A 20,103-nucleotide genomic window follows, 5' to 3' on the forward strand; every position below is an offset into this window, starting at 1 on the left:
TGTTTTTCGTTTTTAGGGGTGCAACTGCATCTAGGGTATTGCGCAAGGTTAAATTGAGTTCCTCAGTTAGGTGGTTAACTGATTTTTGTCCTCTGACGTCCTTGGGTAGGCAGAAGGAGTCTGGAAGGGCATCTAGGAATTTTTGTGTTGTCTGAGAATTTATAGCACGACTTTTGATGCTCCTTGGTTGGGGTCTGAGCAGATTATTTGTTGCGATTCCAAACGTAATAAAATGGTGGTCCGATAGTCCAGGATTATGAGGAAAAACATTAAGATCTACAACATTTATTCCATGGGACAAAACTAGGTCCAGAGTATGACTGTGGCAGTGAGTAGGTCCAGAGACATGTTGGACAAAACCCACTGAGTCGATGATGGCTCCGAAAGCCTTTTGGACTGGGTCTGTCGACTTTTCCATATGAATATTAAAATCACCAAAAATTTGAATATTATCTGCTATGACTACAAGGTCCGATTAGGAACTCAGAGAGGAACGCTGTATATGGCCCAGGAGGCCTGTAAACAGTAGCTATAAAAAGTGATTGAGTAGGCTGCATAGATTTCATGACTAGAAGCTCAAAAGACGAAAACGTCATTTTCTTTTTTGTAAATTGAAATTTGCTATCGTAAATGTTAGCAACACCTCCGCCTTTGCGGGATGCACGGGGGATATGGTCACTAGTGTAACCAGGAGGTGAGGCCTCATTTAACACAGTAAATTCATCAGGCTTAAGCCATGTTTCAGTCAGGCCAATCACATCAAGATTGTGATCAGTGATTAGTTCATTGACTATAACTGCCTTTGAAGTGAGGGATCTAACATTAAGTAGCCCTATTTTGAGATGTGAGGTATCACGATCTCTTTCAATAATGGCAGGAATGGAGGAGGTCTTTATCCTAATGAGATTGCTAAGGCGAACACCGCCATGTTTAGTTTTGCCCAACCTAGGTCGAGGCACAGACACAGTCTCAATGGGGATGGCTGAGCTGACTACACTGACTATGCTAGTGGCAGACTCCACTAAGCTGGCAGGTTGGCTAACAGCCTGCTGCCTGGCCTGCACCCTATTTCATTGTGGAGTTAGAGCCCTGTCTATGTTGGTAGATCTGGGACCAGGCTGTCATACAGTGTTGAAATATCTAGTCAATACATTTTGGATGAAATAACATTTGCTTTTGAACTTCAGAACTGTAAAGATTTGACCCTGGCTTTGGTTAAAGGCAAGTACAAACTAGTAGTAGCCTAGTCATCGCTCCTGCTCAAGAGTGTACACATTCTGGGTGATGTGATACAATGTCATCTTTGGCTTCTCTGGTGAGCTCTCATAGGCTATTGCTGATCCCCATTCTCAAAACGTGTTGTTGCAATTCTCGCACTACAAGATGATTGCAGATTTTGTGCCGATTTAAAAAAAATCAAATGTTTGAAAGTATCGGGATATCTGGGTCGGCTCAAAGACAGGATTGGTAGCCCTCAGATTGCGTCTCTGACCCACTCGCAGTAAACGCGCATCGGTGACGGCCGCACACCCTGAGGGGGCAACGACATGGGGATTTTGTTTTTCTCAAACTTGTCTGGGACAGCTAAGTCGGTGCCAAAATCGTGTATTGTATGCTCGGCTTAAGGATATGGCAAGACTGCACAAACAGATCTGGGACCAGGCTAGTTTGGCCAATTACTTTATCTAATATTTGTTCTCTAGACAGGAAAGACATTTAGTTATTTGGCAGGACATTGTGCCAATGACAATAGCTATCCACTGTCAGTCTGTCACAACTCCTTAGATGACATGATTTGTGCTGGAAATACAAGAGGGTTTGATGGCTGGAAGTTGGATCGTGGGGGGGCGTAAGGCAGGTAATGCAGAGCAGGATTGTGAACAGTACTGAGGCTAGGGCTGTGACGGTCATGGAATTTTTGATGACTGTAATTGGCCAGCCAATGACTGCGATCTCCGTGATAATCGTTCGAATAGCAACAAAGGGAAACAATATATAATCACAAATCTTCCCCTCGGCCTCCCATTTGCGCGTTCACGCGCGCCTCCGCCATTTGCACAAGTCAAATCATGAAATGTTATAGGTCACATGCTTTGTAAACAACGGGTGTAGACAAACAGTGAAATGCTTACTGACGGTCCCTTCCCAACAATGCAGAGAGAATAATAGAAAGATAACTCAAGGAATTCGTGTTGCATGGTATACCGGTACCACGGTAATATCACCGTACCAAAACATCATGATACCAACATTTTAGAGAACCATTTCATATGATACTACCAACATTTTCCGCCCTACCGATCCAAAGACCCCACTGGCGCCTGTTTATAAAATTTTATAAGTTCAGTTAATTGTGTAAGCAACAGCAACTAGTCTACTGTATGCACCAGTCCAATAATGTCCACTTCACTTTTATGCGCATATCACGTGTGGCAGCTCTGATCAACCAGCCGCATCCCCCTGCCCGCCCTCACTCACCTGCTTCTCTCAGAATCCCCCTACCCGCCCTCACTCACCTGCTTCTCTCAGAATCCCCCTACCCGCCCTCACTCACCTGCTTCTCTCAGAATCCCCCTACCCGCCCTCACTCACCTGCTTCTCTCAGAATCCCCCTACCCACCCTCACTCACCTGCTTCTCTCAGAATCCCCCTACCCACCCTCACTCACCTGCTTCTCTCAGAATCCCCCTACCAGCCCTCACTCACCTGCTTCTCAGCATCTCCCTACCAGCCCTCTCACCTGCTTCTCTCAGCATCCCCCTACCAGCCCTTTCACCTGCTTCTCTCAGCATCCCCCTACCAGCCCTCTCACCTGCTTCTCTCAGCATCCCCCTACCAGCCCTCACTCACCTGCTTCTCTCAGCATCCCCCTACCAGCCCTCACTCACCTGCTTCTCTCAGCATCCCCCTACCAGCCCTCACTCACCTGCTTCTCTCAGCATCCCCCTACCAGCCCTCTCACCTGCTTCTCTTTGTCTGCTCTTCCTGCACATTTATTCCCCATCAGTTTTTCCAATAGAAGTTAGCCTTTATGGCGAGCTGGGATTGTGACCCTGATCAGTCTTTTGTTACATTTGATACATGGTGAAATTATATACAAAGAGCACAGGCCAGTCTGAGTATAGGCTTTGCGAGTTGGTTGTCACGCAGGAGTGCCAGAGAGGAAAAGCAGCTTAGTGACATGCATGCTTTTGCAGCTTTACAGCAAAGAAAACATTGTCTCTACCTCAAACGGTAAAACAGCATACACTGCGATTTCACACGCATTTGATAGATTTTCACAAAACATGTCGCAGTCTGTTTTAAACTAATCGCGGCCCACAAATGACTGGTTTGATGACAAACAACGTTGTTCAGTCATAGCAAGCTAACAACCTGGTAACTTGATTGTAGGTCTAGGCTAATTTGATTGGCCCAGGAAGAAAGGAAAAGGTTCTGCTACTCATGCGTTATTCTTCGAATGTAGGATTCATATAGGGGTAACTATATAGAAATAATCATTCTCTTTCTGTGGCTCCTTACATTCTGTTTGGTGCCTAACGTTTTTAGAGTTAGGAGCAGTGTGTGTATGTTTGGGAGAGAGCGGGAGAAAGAGTGTGTCTGTTACCTGAAGAGTAGGTTTCATGCAGTTTTTCCACTTACTGCCACAATGACATGCAGATCATTAAACATTCAGTGCCTTCGGAAAGAATTCAGACCCCTTGACTTTTTCCATATTTTAAGTTACAGCCTTATTCAAAAATGGTTTAAATATAAATAATCTACACACAATACCCCATAATGACAAAGCAAATGTACAAAAGAAATAGCAGAAATTGTTTATTTACGTAAGTATTCAGACCCTTTGCTTTGAGACTCGAAATTGAGCTCAGGTATGTTCTGTTTCCATTGATCATTGATTCCAACACACACAATGCAGTCTGCCAGGACAGAGGACTGAATGTTGAGGGCTTCTCCTGATTCAGCGTGGCATTGGGGCAGGTTGCCAAGGTCTGGGGCAGGGTGCCAGTGGCCCTATAGCCTGCCCTGTGGTCCCACTCACAGGACCCATTCTCTCACACAGAGAGACAGAGAACTGGCTGTCTCAGCATTATGGGTCTAGAAAAGCCAGTCGCCTCTCTCCAGTCACCAGCACCACCACCTCTTGGAGAACTGGGTCATGTTCAATAGAGCACTTCAATGGGGGGGGGGGGGGTTCAGTGCCCGGAACGCAAGACTGGAGAATGCGATGAGACATACTTTGGCCAGATGTGTCCACCATATTTTATTGTAGATTGATGCATCATAATACCGTGGTGTTTTTTGTGATATGGTGATGCTGATGGTTCTCTGCCCTTCCCCTCCCCAGACAAAGCTCTGAAGGACAGCCTGGACCGGGTGCTGCTAAGCGGGTACTTTGACAAAGCCCAGTCCCACCAGAATGGAGTGTGTGAGGAGGAGGAGGATGAGGAGCAGCAGTTGGAGGCAGTAGTGGAGTCGGCAGAGGAGCAGACCGTCGACCAAGGTCAACATTTTTGACATTGACATTAATGTGCACTCTTGAGTTATAAATGGACCAAGTTATACATATTTCGATAGCTCAACTGGTCACGTTCCTTTGCCGTCCTTAGAAATGTGAGATTTTTTTTGAAAATGGCGTACCAATTGTAGCTGTTAGCGAAAGTACACGTAAGTTTGTCAAGTTGTAGGCAATATTAAATGTTTAACTGTTCGCTCCTTAAGTTACGTTTGTTGCTGTATTGTTTAGTTTTCCAATTGTGACAATAAAGATGTTGATTAATTGAAGATCTTTCGTCCTGCATTCGGAAAATTTATTTTTCTCTTCAGAGGGTGAAATAGTTGAAGAGTACATAGAGCCCATTAAGGTGGAGGCTACAGAGGTGAGAGGACTTACTATCCTGGAATTCATTAAGGCAATGTTTTACTACATTTTGCAATGGAACTGAAAATAAGTGCTTCCAATTGGACAAATTCAGATAATGTTTACCTGTTTTGCGCAGTTTTCTTTGATTTCCTACCTACTGAACACTACCCTGTTAATTCAGTTATTATCATGTCTCGGGCTGCTTTGTGACGGTGGCCATCTTGTTTATGTTTTTCAGTTCGTAAACAGACAGTTCATTCCAGACACCACGTACAGCAGCAGTGACAAGGAGCAAGGAGACAAGTGGACGACAGAAACAGAGGTATGATGCTCAGTGTTTTACATATTACACAAATCATGGTAGGGCTGTCCCAGACAAAAAAACAATATTGGTCTACAGAGTCATCTGTTCTTTCAACCAATCAAAATGTTTAAATGTGTATTTTTTTCATAGACACATCCTACGTGTTTTAATCAAATCAACTATTTGCACTAAGCTTGTCTGATGCTTTAAGTGCACTGTTAGATATAATTAAGACATGCAAATGACTAGAGTCCAACCGCAATTGATTTAATTGGGCCGGGCTCAGACTTGCTGCGCGGTGTGTAAATATAACAATTACAGCGAGTCACTGTGGGACTAGCACCTGTTGTCTCTCTCTCTGCTGCAGCGACCACCACAGAACAGTGTTTATCGTGCTGTCTGTGTTGCTGCAGCGTCATTAGCCATTTCTGACTGAAAAGTTACCGAAATCCCTCATTTTGTTTAGGAAAAACATTCCCTGTTCCCTCAACCCTTGCTCTCTTTACGTGACATGCATGCATCACATGCACGTGACCGATATGGCCTGACCTATAGCTTATCATACTCGCATCAATAAGTTGGTTATAACAAACTCTGAACACCGTCACACACAGCAAAAATGAATGCAGAGGACGTGACAAATCAACTAGAAACGGGGGGATGTTTACTGGTTGCTCAGGAGGTAAAGGGGAAGTCAGATGTGTGGAATAAATGTGGCTAGTCGTGGAAAATACTGCCGATCAAGAAAAAGAAGGTAAGGAGCCAGCGCTGCGTGCATATTATGTGTGCCCAACAAGTGCTGTTAAATTATATTGTAATCTTTCTGACCGTTTGGAACAATGACAACGACACTAAATGAATTATAAGTGTACCGGAGAGTGTTTTGTAAAGACTTTATTACAGAAAATACTAAAGTTGCATTCGTTCCTGAATGCAATTTTACAAAATGGAACGGTTTATTTATTGTTTACGCTTATTTATTAAATGGTCGCTTTATTTTTAACTTTTAAATGCTTGGTTGCATTTCAAATCGTGAACAACTCGTACTCTGTGTGATGACATGAAAAGTTTTATGATTGACTATTGTATAACTATTGAAACCTAGGCCTGACTAAGTTAAGGTATTAAAACCTAAAGAGGATACGTTCTTAGGCCTACAGCTCCATGGTGGTTATACAAGGCTGCTCTTTACTAAGCCTACTAGTTATAATGCCATTACTAATTATTATAATGACCATCATCATAATCACAATAAGGAGATCGAGAAAAATAAGGGATATTACTATGAATATTATTTTTCTGACAATTTGAAACATTGTAAACAACACTAGATAAATGATCAATAATACCAGAGGCTGTTCAAACCAAATAAGGTGGAAAGCCTTTATTACAGATTAACAAAGATTTAAAAACAGACGAAATGGTGACGTGGTTTGTCCGACATGCGTGATGTTTGGTGCTCGTAGAGGCAGTAGACTATTAAACAATCGCTGGCAGGCAACGGAAGCAGGATCTGTTTTAATTCTGTAGTTATACAGTACCAGTCAAAAGTTTCGACACACCTCACTTAAGGATTTGTCTTCATTTTTCTACATTGTGGAATAATAGTGAAGATATCGAAACTATGAAATAACACATGGAAACATATTGTAAACAAATCCAAATATATTTTATATTGGAGATTCTTAGAAGTAGCCACCCTTTGCCTTGACAGCTTTGCACACTCTTGGCATTCTATCAACCAGCTTCATGAGGTACCTGGAATGCATTTCAATTAACAGATGTGCCTTGTTAAAAGTTCATTTGTGGAATTTCTTTCCTTAATGCGTTTGAGCCAATCAGTTGTGTTGGGACAAGGTAGGGGTGGAATACAGAAGACAGCCCTATTTGGTAAAAGACCAAGTCCATATTATGGCAAGAACAGCTCAAATAAGCAAAGAGAAACGACAGTCCATTACTTTGACTGACCTTCATGTCTGAATCTGGAAAATGTCAAGAACTTTGAACGTTTCTTAAAGTGCAGTTGCAAAAACCATCAAGCGCAATGATGAAACTGGCTCTCATGAGGACCGCCACAGGAAAGGAAGACCCAGAGTTGCCTCTGCTGCAGAGGATAAGTTCATTAGAGTTAACTGCACCTCAGATTGCAGCTCAAATACATGCGTCACAGAGTTCAAGTAACAGATACATCTCAACATCAACTGTTCAGAGACAAACAATTTTTTTTGCATTTTAAAGTATTGGCTGTCAACATTCAGTAAAACATAAAACGGTGTCATCTAATATGAAACGGCCTGTAACTAACGGGTTTTACCGTCCTGTAAGTCCTCTGGCATGCGATCAAAGCAGCAGGAGATGTATATAAAATAAAATGTTGTATTCATGTATTGATTTAGTCATACCCGATGCCTTTTATCAAGATATGTTACGTTTAAGAATTAAGACGTCACCTACATTTCAAAAAGTCTAATTTGCACTATATCTTAAATGACCCATTTTATGTAATCGTCTAGTCAAGACATTATGGGACTGGATACGGAAGGGTACTACCATGGGGTATACAGCCTCTGGCCTTGCCTCTTGATCTTCCCCCTCAGGTGGTGAGTGTCATCCAGCAACAGCCTGTACAGTCAGACCTTCCCCCCAAACACTTGGAGACCCATTACCTGAACGTGGCCGCACCCAAAGTCACACCACCGGTGGTCAGGAAGCAGGCAGTCCAGGACCTCTTGTCACAGATGCAGGGGCCTTACAACTTCATGCAGGTGAGGATTCGAACCACCACCCTCTTCAAGACTGTTAGCCCACTGAGCTAAAGTCTAGCCATTAGCTGTGGTTGCTGTGCCTGTGGTTCAGGCTTGTACAATGAGGCGGTTTGGACCTGAATACTAGGCATTTGGTCCAAGCTAATGCCTGGGCTTTGGCTCAGCAGGTGAACACGATCTAGTGGCTTATAGGGGACCATGGCTTTGAACCTCAGTCAGTCACATATACAGCATAGTGCCATAATAACATTGTTTGCTTCCCTCAGGACCAATGCATTTTGTGGAGTCAGAAGATCAAGGAATCAAAGATGTGAGGGATAAAGGAAAGAGTTTTGTTATTCAGCCATCTTTTCTGCTTCCTCCCTCAGGACTCTATGCTGGAGTTTGATGGCCAGCTCATTGACCCAGCCATCGTGTCAGCCCAGCCCATGAAGCCTGCAGCTCAGAACATAGACCTTCCTCAGTTGGGCTGTCCCCCAGTCCATCTAAAATCACGCCTGTCACCACACAACACCGTCCCGGTACAGCCTGAGCCCATGCAGGTGAGTACTGGTGTTATTGAAGGTTGATGGCAGGGCTTCTTTTAATAACATAAAGATGGCCTTGTTCAAATACTTTGAAAATGCCATTTAAAAAAAATATATATTATTATTTTACCCCTTTTTTCTCCCTAATTTCGTGGTATCCAATTGGTAGTAGTTACAGTCTTGTCTCATCGCTGCAACTCCCGTACGGACTCGGGAGAGGCGAAGGTCGAGAGCCATGCGTCCTCCGAAACACAACCCAACCAAGCCGCACTGCTTCTTGACACAATGCACATCCAACCCGGAAGCCAGCCGCACCAATGTGTCGGAGGAAACACCGTACACCTGGCGACCTGGTCAGCGTGCACTGCGCCCGGCCCGCCACAGGAGTCGCTAGTGCACGATGAGACAAGGATATCCCTGCTGGCCAAACCCTCCCCAACCCGAACAACGCTGGGCCAATTGTGCGTGGGCCTCCCGGTCGCGGCCGGCTGCGACAGAGCCTGGGCTCGAACCCAGAATCTAAGGTGGCACAGCTAGCCTTAGACCACTGCGCCACCCGGGAGGCCCTAAAAATGCACCCTTAAGTAATCACTGATATGACTTGTCTGGATTGGTCAAAGGTCTTTTAGATGAGTGATAATTCCAGTGAGGTTGAAAGATGCATTTGATCTGTTTTAAATGGGGCAGTCCTTTGTGGTGAAGAGGTTAGGAATCTCGATGTCTGAATGAGTCCTTCATCCCCAGGTTCCCACGGTGTCCCCCACGCCTGAGTCGTACGCCACGCCGTGCCCCATGTACCAGTCATCACACACACCAGAACCGCGCCCGCATGCGGACTCCATCGACACCATCCAGGTAAAAACTTATTAAAGGATAATGCATGACACTTAGCGAACACTTTTATCCGTTATACAGCAACTTGCAGTTGACTTGTGAGCAACTTTTAAGTTGCGGGTTACATTTCCACAGTGATCATGTACACATACAAAAAAGAAATGGCGGACTCACTGTGGGAGTTGAACCCACAACTTTTGCGTTACTAGCGCCACACTCTCACCAACCTGAGTAGAGGATCTCTGTATCTGATGGTACTGTTCTCCGCAGGCGTCCATGTCCCTGTCGTCAGAGCAGCAGCAGGTCTTCCAGTCTGTCAACGTCTCCAAACCCCCACACATCTCCGGCATCAATGTCAATGCAGCACCATTCCAGTCCATGCAGACAGTAAGGCCTTAGTCAAAACGCAAACAGTCTCTCTTTGGCAGGCAGGCAGGCACGGTCACGCACACCGGCAGGCAGGCACGGTCACGCACGCCGGCAGGCAGGCACGGTCACGCACGCCGGCAGGCAGGCACGGTCACGCACGCCGGCAGGCAGGCACGGTCACGCACACCGGCAGGCAGGCACGGTCACGCACGCCGGCAGGCAGGCACGGTCACGCACGCCGGCAGGCAGGCACGGTCACGCACGCCGGCAGGCAGGCACGGTCACGCACGCCGGCAGGCAGGCACGGTCACGCACGCAGGCAGGCAGGCACGGTCACACACGCAGGCGGTCACGCAGGCAGGCGGTCACGCAGGCAGGAGTCTTAAGAGTTGAATGTTCATCATCATCGTTATTGTATTTCCATATTGTTCATATGGTCGGTCTTTGAGTTTTTTCTTTCACTCTTTATTCATCCATTTTTGTTCATTTCGATTTCATCAGGCAGACAGGCGCGCGCACAGACAGGCAGACAGACAGGCAGGCAGACAGACAGACAGACAGACAGACAGACAGACAGACAGGCAGACAGGCAGACAGGCAGACAGGCGCGCGCGCAGACAGACAGGCAGACAGACACGCGCGCACACAGACAGACACAGACAGACACGCGCGCACACAGACAGACACAGACAGACACGCGCGCACACAGACAGACACAGACAGACACGCGCGCACACAGACAGACACAGACAGACACGCGCGCACACAGACAGACACAGACAGACACGCGCGCACACAGACAGACAGACACGCGCGCACACAGACAGACAGACACGCGCGCACACAGACAGACAGACACGCGCGCACACAGACAGACAGACACGCGCGCACACAGACAGACAGACACGCGCGCACACAGACAGACAGACACGCGCGCACACAGACAGACAGACACGCGCGCACACAGACAGACAGACACGCGCGCACGCAGACAGACAGACACGCGCGCACGCAGACAGACAGACACGCGCGCACGCAGACAGACAGACACGCGCGCACGCAGACAGACAGACACGCGCGCACGCAGACAGACAGACACGCGCGCACGCAGACAGACAGACACGCGCGCACGCAGACAGACAGACACGCGCGCACGCAGACAGACAGACACGCGCGCACGCAGACAGACACGCGCGCACGCAGACAGACACGCGCGCACGCAGACAGACACGCGCGCACGCAGACAGACACGCGCGCACGCAGACAGACACGCGCGCACGCAGACAGACAGACACGCGCGCACGCAGACAGACAGACACGCGCGCACGCAGACAGACAGACACGCGCGCACGCAGACAGACAGACACGCGCGCACGCAGACAGACAGACACGCGCGCACGCAGACAGACAGACACGCGCGCACGCAGACAGACAGACACGCGCGCACGCAGACAGACAGACACGCGCGCACGCAGACAGACAGACACGCGCGCACGCAGACAGACAGACACGCGCGCACGCAGACAGACAGACACGCGCACAGACACGCAGACAGACAGACACGCGCACAGACACGCAGACAGACAGACACGCGCACAGACACGCAGACAGACAGACACGCGCACAGACACGCAGACAGACAGACACGCGCACAGACACGCAGACAGACAGACACGCGCACAGACACGCGCACAGACACGCGCACAGACACGCAGACAGACACGCAGACAGACACGCAGACAGACACGCAGACAGACACGCAGACAGACACGCAGACAGACACGCAGACAGACACGCAGACAGACACGCAGACAGACACGCGCGCGCACACAGACAGGCAGACAGACACGCGCGCACACAGACAGACACGCGCGCACACAGACAGACACGCGCGCACACAGACAGACACGCGCGCACACAGACAGACACGCGCGCACACAGACAGACACGCGCGCACACAGACAGACACGCGCGCACACAGACAGACACGCGCGCACACAGACAGACACGCGCGCACGCAGACAGACACGCGCGCACGCAGACAGACACGCGCGCACGCAGACAGACACGCGCGCACGCAGACAGACACGCGCGCACGCAGACAGACACGCGCGCACGCAGACAGACACGCGCGCACGCAGACAGACACGCGCGCACGCAGACAGACACGCGCGCACGCAGACAGACACGCGCGCACGCAGACAGACACGCGCGCACGCAGACAGACACGCAGACAGACACGCAGACAGACACGCAGACAGACACGCAGACAGACACGCGCGCGCACAGACAGACACGCAGACAGACACGCGCGCGCACAGACAGACACGCAGACAGACACGCGCGCGCACAGACAGACACGCAGACAGACACGCGCGCGCACAGACAGACACGCAGACAGACACGCGCGCGCACAGACAGACAGACACGCGCGCACAGACAGACAGACAGACGCGCGCGCACACACAGACAGACAGGCGCGCGCGCACAGACAGACAGACAGGCGCGCGCGCACAGACAGACAGACAGACGCGCGCGCGCACAGACAGACGCGCGCGCGCACAGACAGACGCGCGCGCGCACAGACAGACAGACGCGCGCGCGCACAGACAGACAGACGCGCGCGCGCGCACAGACAGACAGACGCGCGCGCGCGCACAGACAGACAGACAGACGCGCGCGCGCACAGACAGACAGACGCGCGCGCGCACACAGACAGACAGACGCGCGCGCGCACACAGACAGACAGACGCGCGCGCGCACACAGACAGACAGACGCGCGCGCGCACACAGACAGACAGACGCGCGCGCGCACACAGACAGACAGACGCGCGCGCGCACACAGACAGACAGACGCGCGCGCGCACACAGACAGACAGACGCGCGCGCGCACACAGACAGACAGACGCGCGCGCGCACACAGACAGACAGACGCGCGCGCGCACACAGACAGACAGACGCGCGCGCGCACACAGACAGACAGACGCGCGCGCGCACACAGACAGACAGACGCGCGCGCGCACACAGACAGACAGACGCGCGCGCGCACACAGACAGACAGACGCGCGCGCGCACACAGACAGACAGACGCGCGCGCGCACAGACAGACAGACAGACGCGCGCGCGCACAGACAGACAGACAGACGCGCGCGCGCACAGACAGACAGACAGACGCGCGCGCGCACATACAGACAGACAGACGCGCGCGCGCACAGACAGACAGACAGACGCGCGCGCGCACAGACAGACAGACAGACGCGCGCGCGCGCACAGACAGACAGACAGACGCGCGCGCGCGCGCACAGACAGACAGACAGACAGACGCGCGCGCGCGCACAGACAGACAGACGCGCGCGCGCGCACAGACAGACAGACGCGCGCGCGCGCACAGACAGACAGACGCGCGCGCGCGCACAGACAGACAGACGCGCGCGCGCGCACAGACAGACAGACGCGCGCGCGCACAGACAGACAGACGCGCGCGCGCACAGACAGACAGACGCGCGCACAGACAGACAGACGCGCGCGCGCACAGACAGACAGACAGACGCGCGCGCGCACACAGACAGACAGACGCGCGCGCGCACACAGACAGACAGACGCGCGCGCGCACACAGACAGACGCGCGCGCAGACAGACAGACAGACGCGCGCGCAGACAGACAGACAGACGCGCGCGCGCAGACAGACAGACAGGCGCGCGCGCAGACAGACAGACAGGCGCGCGCGCAGACAGACAGACAGACGCGCGCGCAGACAGACGCGCGCGCGCGCACAGACAGACAGACGCGCGCGCGCGCACAGACAGACAGACAGACGCGCGCGCGCGCACAGACAGACAGACGCGCGCGCGCGCACAGACAGACAGACGCGCGCGCGCGCACAGACAGACAGACGCGCGCGCGCGCGCACAGACAGACAGACGCGCGCGCGCGCACAGACAGACAGACGCGCGCGCGCGCACAGACAGACAGACGCGCGCGCGCGCACAGACAGACAGACGCGCGCGCGCGCACAGACAGACAGACGCGCGCGCGCACAGACAGACAGACGCGCGCGCGCACAGACAGACAGACAGACGCGCGCGCGCACAGACAGACAGACGCGCGCACAGACAGACAGACGCGCGCGCGCACAGACAGACAGACAGACGCGCGCGCGCACACAGACAGACAGACGCGCGCGCGCACACAGACAGACAGACGCGCGCGCGCACACAGACAGACGCGCGCGCAGACAGACAGACAGACGCGCGCGCGCAGACAGACAGACAGACGCGCGCGCGCAGACAGACAGACAGGCGCGCGCGCAGACAGACAGACAGACGCGCGCGCAGACAGACGCGCGCGCGCGCACAGACAGACAGACAGACGCGCGCGCGCGCACAGACAGACAGACGCGCGCGCGCGCACAGACAGACAGACGCGCGCGCGCGCACAGACAGACAGACGCGCGCGCGCGCACAGACAGACAGACGCGCGCGCGCGCACAGACAGACAGACGCGCGCGCGCGCACAGACAGACAGACGCGCGCGCGCGCACAGACAGACAGACGCGCGCGCGCACAGACAGACAGACGCGCGCGCGCACAGACAGACAGACGCGCGCGCGCACAGACAGACAGACGCGCGCGCGCACAGACAGACGCGCGCGCGCACAGACAGACAGACAGACGCGCGCGCGCACACAGACAGACAGACGCGCGCGCGCACACAGACAGACAGACGCGCGCGCGCACACAGACAGACGCGCGCGCAGACAGACAGACAGACGCGCGCGCGCAGACAGACAGACAGACGCGCGCGCGCGCAGACAGACAGACAGGCGCGCGCGCAGACAGACAGACAGACGCGCGCGCAGACAGACGCGCGCGCGCGCACAGACAGACAGACAGACGCGCGCGCGCGCACAGACAGACAGACGCGCGCGCGCGCACAGACAGACAGACGCGCGCGCGCACAGACAGACAGACGCGCGCGCAGACAGACAGACGCGCGCGCGCAGACAGACAGACGCGCGCGCGCACACAGACAGACGCGCGCGCGCACACAGACAGACAGACGCGCGCGCACACAGACAGACAGACGCGCGCGCACACAGACAGACAGACGCGCGCGCACACAGACAGACAGACGCGCGCGCACACAGACAGACAGACGCGCGCGCACACACACAGACAGACAGACGCGCGCGCACACAGACAGACAGACAGACGCGCGCGCACACAGACAGACAGACAGACACGCGCGCACACAGACAGACAGACAGACACGCGCGCACACAGACAGACAGACAGACAGACACGCGCGCACACAGACAGGCACACAGACAGACAGACAGACAGACAGACACGCGCGCGCACACAGACAGACAGACAGACGCGCGCGCGCACACAGACAGACGCGCGCGCGCACACAGACAGACAGACGCGCGCGCACACAGACAGACAGACGCGCGCGCACACAGACAGACAGACGCGCGCGCACACAGACAGACAGACGCGCGCGCACACAGACAGACAGACGCGCGCGCACACAGACAGACAGACGCGCGCGCACACAGACAGACAGACGCGCGCGCACACAGACAGACAGACACGCGCGCACACAGACAGACAGACAGACACGCGCGCACACAGACAGACAGACAGACACGCGCGCACACAGACAGACAGACAGACACGCGCGCACACAGACAGACAGACAGACAGACACGCGCGCACACAGACAGGCACACAGACAGACAGACAGACAGACACGCGCGCGCACACAGACAGACAGACAGACACGCGCGCGCACACAGACAGACAGACACGCGCGCGCACACAGACAGACAGACAGACAGACACGCGCGCGCAGACAGACAGACACGCGCGCACACAGACAGACAGACACGCGCGCACACAGACAGACAGACACGCGCGCACACAGACAGACAGACAGACACGCGCGCACACAGACAGACAGACACGCGCGCACACAGACAGACAGACACGCGCGCACACAGACAGACAGACACGCGCGCACACAGACAGACAGACACGCGCGCACACAGACAGACAGACACGCGCGCACACAGACAGACAGACACGCGCGCACACAGACAGACAGACAGACGCGCGCGCACACAGACAGACAGACAGACACGCGCGCACACAGACAGACAGACACGCGCGCACACAGACAGACAGACACGCGCGCACACAGACAGACAGACAGACACGCGCGCACACAGACAGACAGACACGCGCGCACACAGACAGACACGCGCGCGCGCGCACACAGACAGACAGACGCGCGCGCGCACACAGACAGACAGACGCGCGCACGCAGACAGACAGACGCGCGCGCGCACACAGACAGACGCGCGCGCGCACACAGACAGACAGACGCGCGCGCACACAGACAGACAGACGCGCGCGCACACAGACAGACAGACGCGCGCGCACACAGACAGACAGACGCGCGCGCGCACACAGACAGACAGACGCGCGCGCACACAGACAGACAGACGCGCGCGCACACAGACAGACAGACACGCGCGCACACAGACAGACAGACACGCGCGCACACAGACAGACAGACAGACACGCGCGCACACAGACAGACAGACAGACACGCGCGCACACAGACAGACAGACAGACACGCGCGCACACAGACAGACAGACAGACACGCGCGCACACAGACAGACAGACAGACAGACACGCGCGCACACAGACAGGCACACAGACAGACAGACAGACAGACACGCGCGCGCACACAGACAGACAGACAGACACGCGCGCGCACACAGACAGACAGACAGACACGCGCGCGCAGACAGACAGACACGCGCGCACACAGACAGACAGACACGCGCGCACACAGACAGACAGACAGACAGACACGCGCGCACACAGACAGACAGACACGCGCGCACACAGACAGACAGACACGCGCGCACACAGACAGACAGACACGCGCGCACACAGACAGACAGACACGCGCGCACACAGACAGACAGACAGACGCGCGCGCACACAGACAGACAGACAGACACGCGCGCACACAGACAGACAGACAGACACGCGCGCACACAGACAGACACGCGCGCACACAGACAGACAGACACGCGCGCACACAGACAGACAGACACGCGCGCACACAGACAGACAGACAGACACGCGCGCACACAGACAGACAGACAGACACGCGCGCGCGCACACAGACAGACAGACAGACACGCGCGCGCACACAGACAGACAGACAGACACGCGCGCGCACACAGACAGACAGACAGACAGACAGACACGCGCGCGCAGACAGACAGACACGCGCGCACACAGACAGACAGACACGCGCGCACACAGACAGACAGACAGACAGACACGCGCGCACACAGACAGACAGACACGCGCGCACACAGACAGACAGACACGCGCGCACACAGACAGACAGACGCGCGCGCACACAGACAGACAGACGCGCGCGCACACAGACAGACAGACGCGCGCGCACACAGACAGACAGACGCGCGCGCACACAGACAGACAGACGCGCGCGCACACAGACAGACAGACGCGCGCGCACACAGACAGACAGACGCGCGCGCACACAGACAGACAGACAGACAGACGCGCGCACACAGACAGACAGACAGACAGACGCGCGCACACAGACAGACAGACAGACAGACAGACGCACAGAGACAGACAGACAGACGCACGCACAGAGACAGACAGACGCGCGCACACAGACAGACAGACAGACGCGCGCACACAGACAGACAGACAGACAGACGCGCGCACACAGACAGACAGACAGACAGACAGACGCACGCACAGAGACGGACAGACGCACGCACAGAGACGGACACACGCACGCACAGAGACGGACACACGCACGCACAGAGACGGACACACGCACGCACAGAGACGGACACACGCACGCACAGAGACGGACACACGCACGCACAGAGACGGACACACGCACGCACAGAGACGGACACACGCACGCACAGAGACGGACACACGCACGCACAGAGACGGACACACGCACGCACAGAGACGGACACACGCACGCACAGAGACGGACACACGCACGCACAGAGACGGACACACGCACGCACAGAGACGGACACACGCACGCACAGAGACGGACACACGCACGCACAGAGACGGACACACGCACGCACAGAGACGGACACACGCACGCACAGAGACGGACACACGCACGCACAGAGACGGACACACGCACGCACAGAGACGGACACACGCACGCACAGAGACGGACACACGCACACACAGAGACGGACACACGCACACACAGAGACGGACACACGCACACACAGAGACGGACACACGCACACACAGAGACGGACAGACGCACACGCACACACGCACACACAGAGACGGACAGGCGCACACGCACACACAGAGACGGACAGACGCACACGCACACACAGAGACGGACAGACGCACACGCACACACAGAGACGGACAGGCGCACACGCACACACGCACACACCGAGACGGACAGACGCACACGCACACACCGAGACGGACAGACACACACGCACACACACACACACACACACACACACACCGAGACGGACAGACACACAGAGACGGACAGAGACAGACACAGGGGCAGACACAGACATTTGACAGAGACGCAGGCAGGAAGACAGAGACGCAGGCAGACGCACACACACGCCACACGACAGACACGACCGAGACGGCACACGACCGAGACGCCAAATACTAATTGAGTGTATGTAAACTTCTTACCCACTGGGAATGTGATGAAAGAAATAAAAGCTGAACTAAAACATTCTCTCTACTATTATTCTGACATTTCACATTCATAAAATAAAGTGGTGATCCTAACTGACCTAAGACAGGCAATTTTTACTAGGATTGAATGTCAGGAATTGTGAAAAACTGAGTTTAAATGTATTTGGCTGAGGTGTATGTAAACTTCCGAATTCAACTGTATATACAGGGGGTACCGGTACAGAGTCAATGTGCAGGGGTACAGGTTAGTCGAGGTAATTCTTACCAAAATTCTTACCATTGTTTCAGCTGCGGATTGGCCCTTTCATGACAATGCTTATAGTGCAGGATCTCTGTTTACTACTACTGCCGGTGCTCATATGCAACCTACTCTCAGAACTGGAAACATTTAACTTGGATTCTTACAGCATTCTGTGACGGTGGCAGGGATAGTATTGGGCGGAAACACAAATCTCAGATTGTAGCTTTAACTCTTGATGAGCCTGTGAGTGACAATTGTTCCTAGCGTTGTTAAACCAGGCTGAACACTCGGCACACCATTGTTTTAACCAGGCTACCCCCCCCCCCCCCCCCCAGGTGTTCAACCTCAATGCCCCTGTCCCGCCGGCCAATGAGGCGGAAGCCTTGACCCAGGCCAGCCAATACCAGAACAGCTACAGCCAGCAGGGGTTCAGCAGCCAATCACAGCAGCTCCCTGTGGAGCAGACAGAGATGCAGACAGAGATGCAGACGGAGCAGCTGCAGTCTGGTGAGCTAGCAGGGCTGGAGCGGATTTTTCCCCCTTGTCATACTGCAGAGCAAAACCAAGTCGAGCCGTACCACACGGGCCTGGTTATGCGTTTACCATAGTGCTACTGGAGCTGTCCTGAAAAGGGCCATGTGAACAGGTTGAATAGTGCTAGATGGTGTGGAAAGGATATTTCACAGACTTTATTATGACTGTCTTAAAGGCCATTTTACTCAAACTATGTTTCCCTGTCTGTAGTGGTCGGTGCCTTCCATTCCCAGGACCCATCCCTGCCCAGCCAGGCCCTGCCCCAGGGGCAGCAGCCGGGTCAGCAGGGTCCAGGGTTCATCCCCGCGGCTGGTCGCCAGGCCCAGTCCTTCTACAACAGCAGAGGCATGACCCGCGGAGGCCCCCGTAACGCCCGCGGCATGGTCAACGGATACAGGGGCCCCTCCAACGGATTCAGAGGTACGGTAGCCTGACCCGTCCTTTACTGTCACAAACTAAATTGTGCAGGGCCGGACATCAGCCTCAAGATACACTCGAGCTTTCTCTTGTCTGTAGTGTAGTTCGTTAAATAGATGGATTGGAGCCGAGTGTTGTGAATGGGAGAGAAAAAAACCTACATCTATTGGATTTGATCTCAGCTTGTTTGACATTTGAAAGCATGTCGGTGTCATCGTGGTCTTGATGCTGTTTAATAAGCGAAAGAAACAACCTATGCTTTTCACTGAATGACTGCGTCTAACTGGAGTGGAACAATCCATTCCAGGTGGATATGACGGTTACCGGCCTCCCTTCGCCAACACTCCAAACTCTGGATATCAACAGGCTCAGTTCAACACCCCTCGGGACTACGCCAATGGTGGCAACTACCAGCGGGGGGTAAATAACCTTTGACCTTATCACTCACACAGGGTTGGAGGGGGGGCTTGGGAT

At 54.0% G+C, this 20,103-nt stretch overlaps 1 protein-coding gene across 1 annotated transcript in view; it reads left to right on the forward strand.

Moving 5' to 3' along the window:
- caprin1b (cell cycle associated protein 1b) overlaps positions 1–20,103 on the forward strand; it is a 39,183-nt gene that overhangs the window by 17,950 nt on the left and 1,130 nt on the right. The window contains exons 7-16 of the mRNA XM_055939365.1: positions 4,349–4,504; positions 4,828–4,880; positions 5,103–5,186; positions 7,766–7,933; positions 8,302–8,475; positions 9,205–9,315; positions 9,565–9,681; positions 19,014–19,185; positions 19,423–19,632; positions 19,937–20,049. Coding sequence (XP_055795340.1) covers positions 4,349–4,504; positions 4,828–4,880; positions 5,103–5,186; positions 7,766–7,933; positions 8,302–8,475; positions 9,205–9,315; positions 9,565–9,681; positions 19,014–19,185; positions 19,423–19,632; positions 19,937–20,049 — 1,358 coding nt within the window. The remainder of the gene's footprint in view (positions 1–4,348; positions 4,505–4,827; positions 4,881–5,102; positions 5,187–7,765; positions 7,934–8,301; positions 8,476–9,204; positions 9,316–9,564; positions 9,682–19,013; positions 19,186–19,422; positions 19,633–19,936; positions 20,050–20,103) is intronic.

This window comes from Salvelinus fontinalis, chromosome 12, assembly GCF_029448725.1.
Source record: "Salvelinus fontinalis isolate EN_2023a chromosome 12, ASM2944872v1, whole genome shotgun sequence".
Lineage (NCBI taxonomy): Eukaryota > Metazoa > Chordata > Actinopteri > Salmoniformes > Salmonidae > Salvelinus > Salvelinus fontinalis.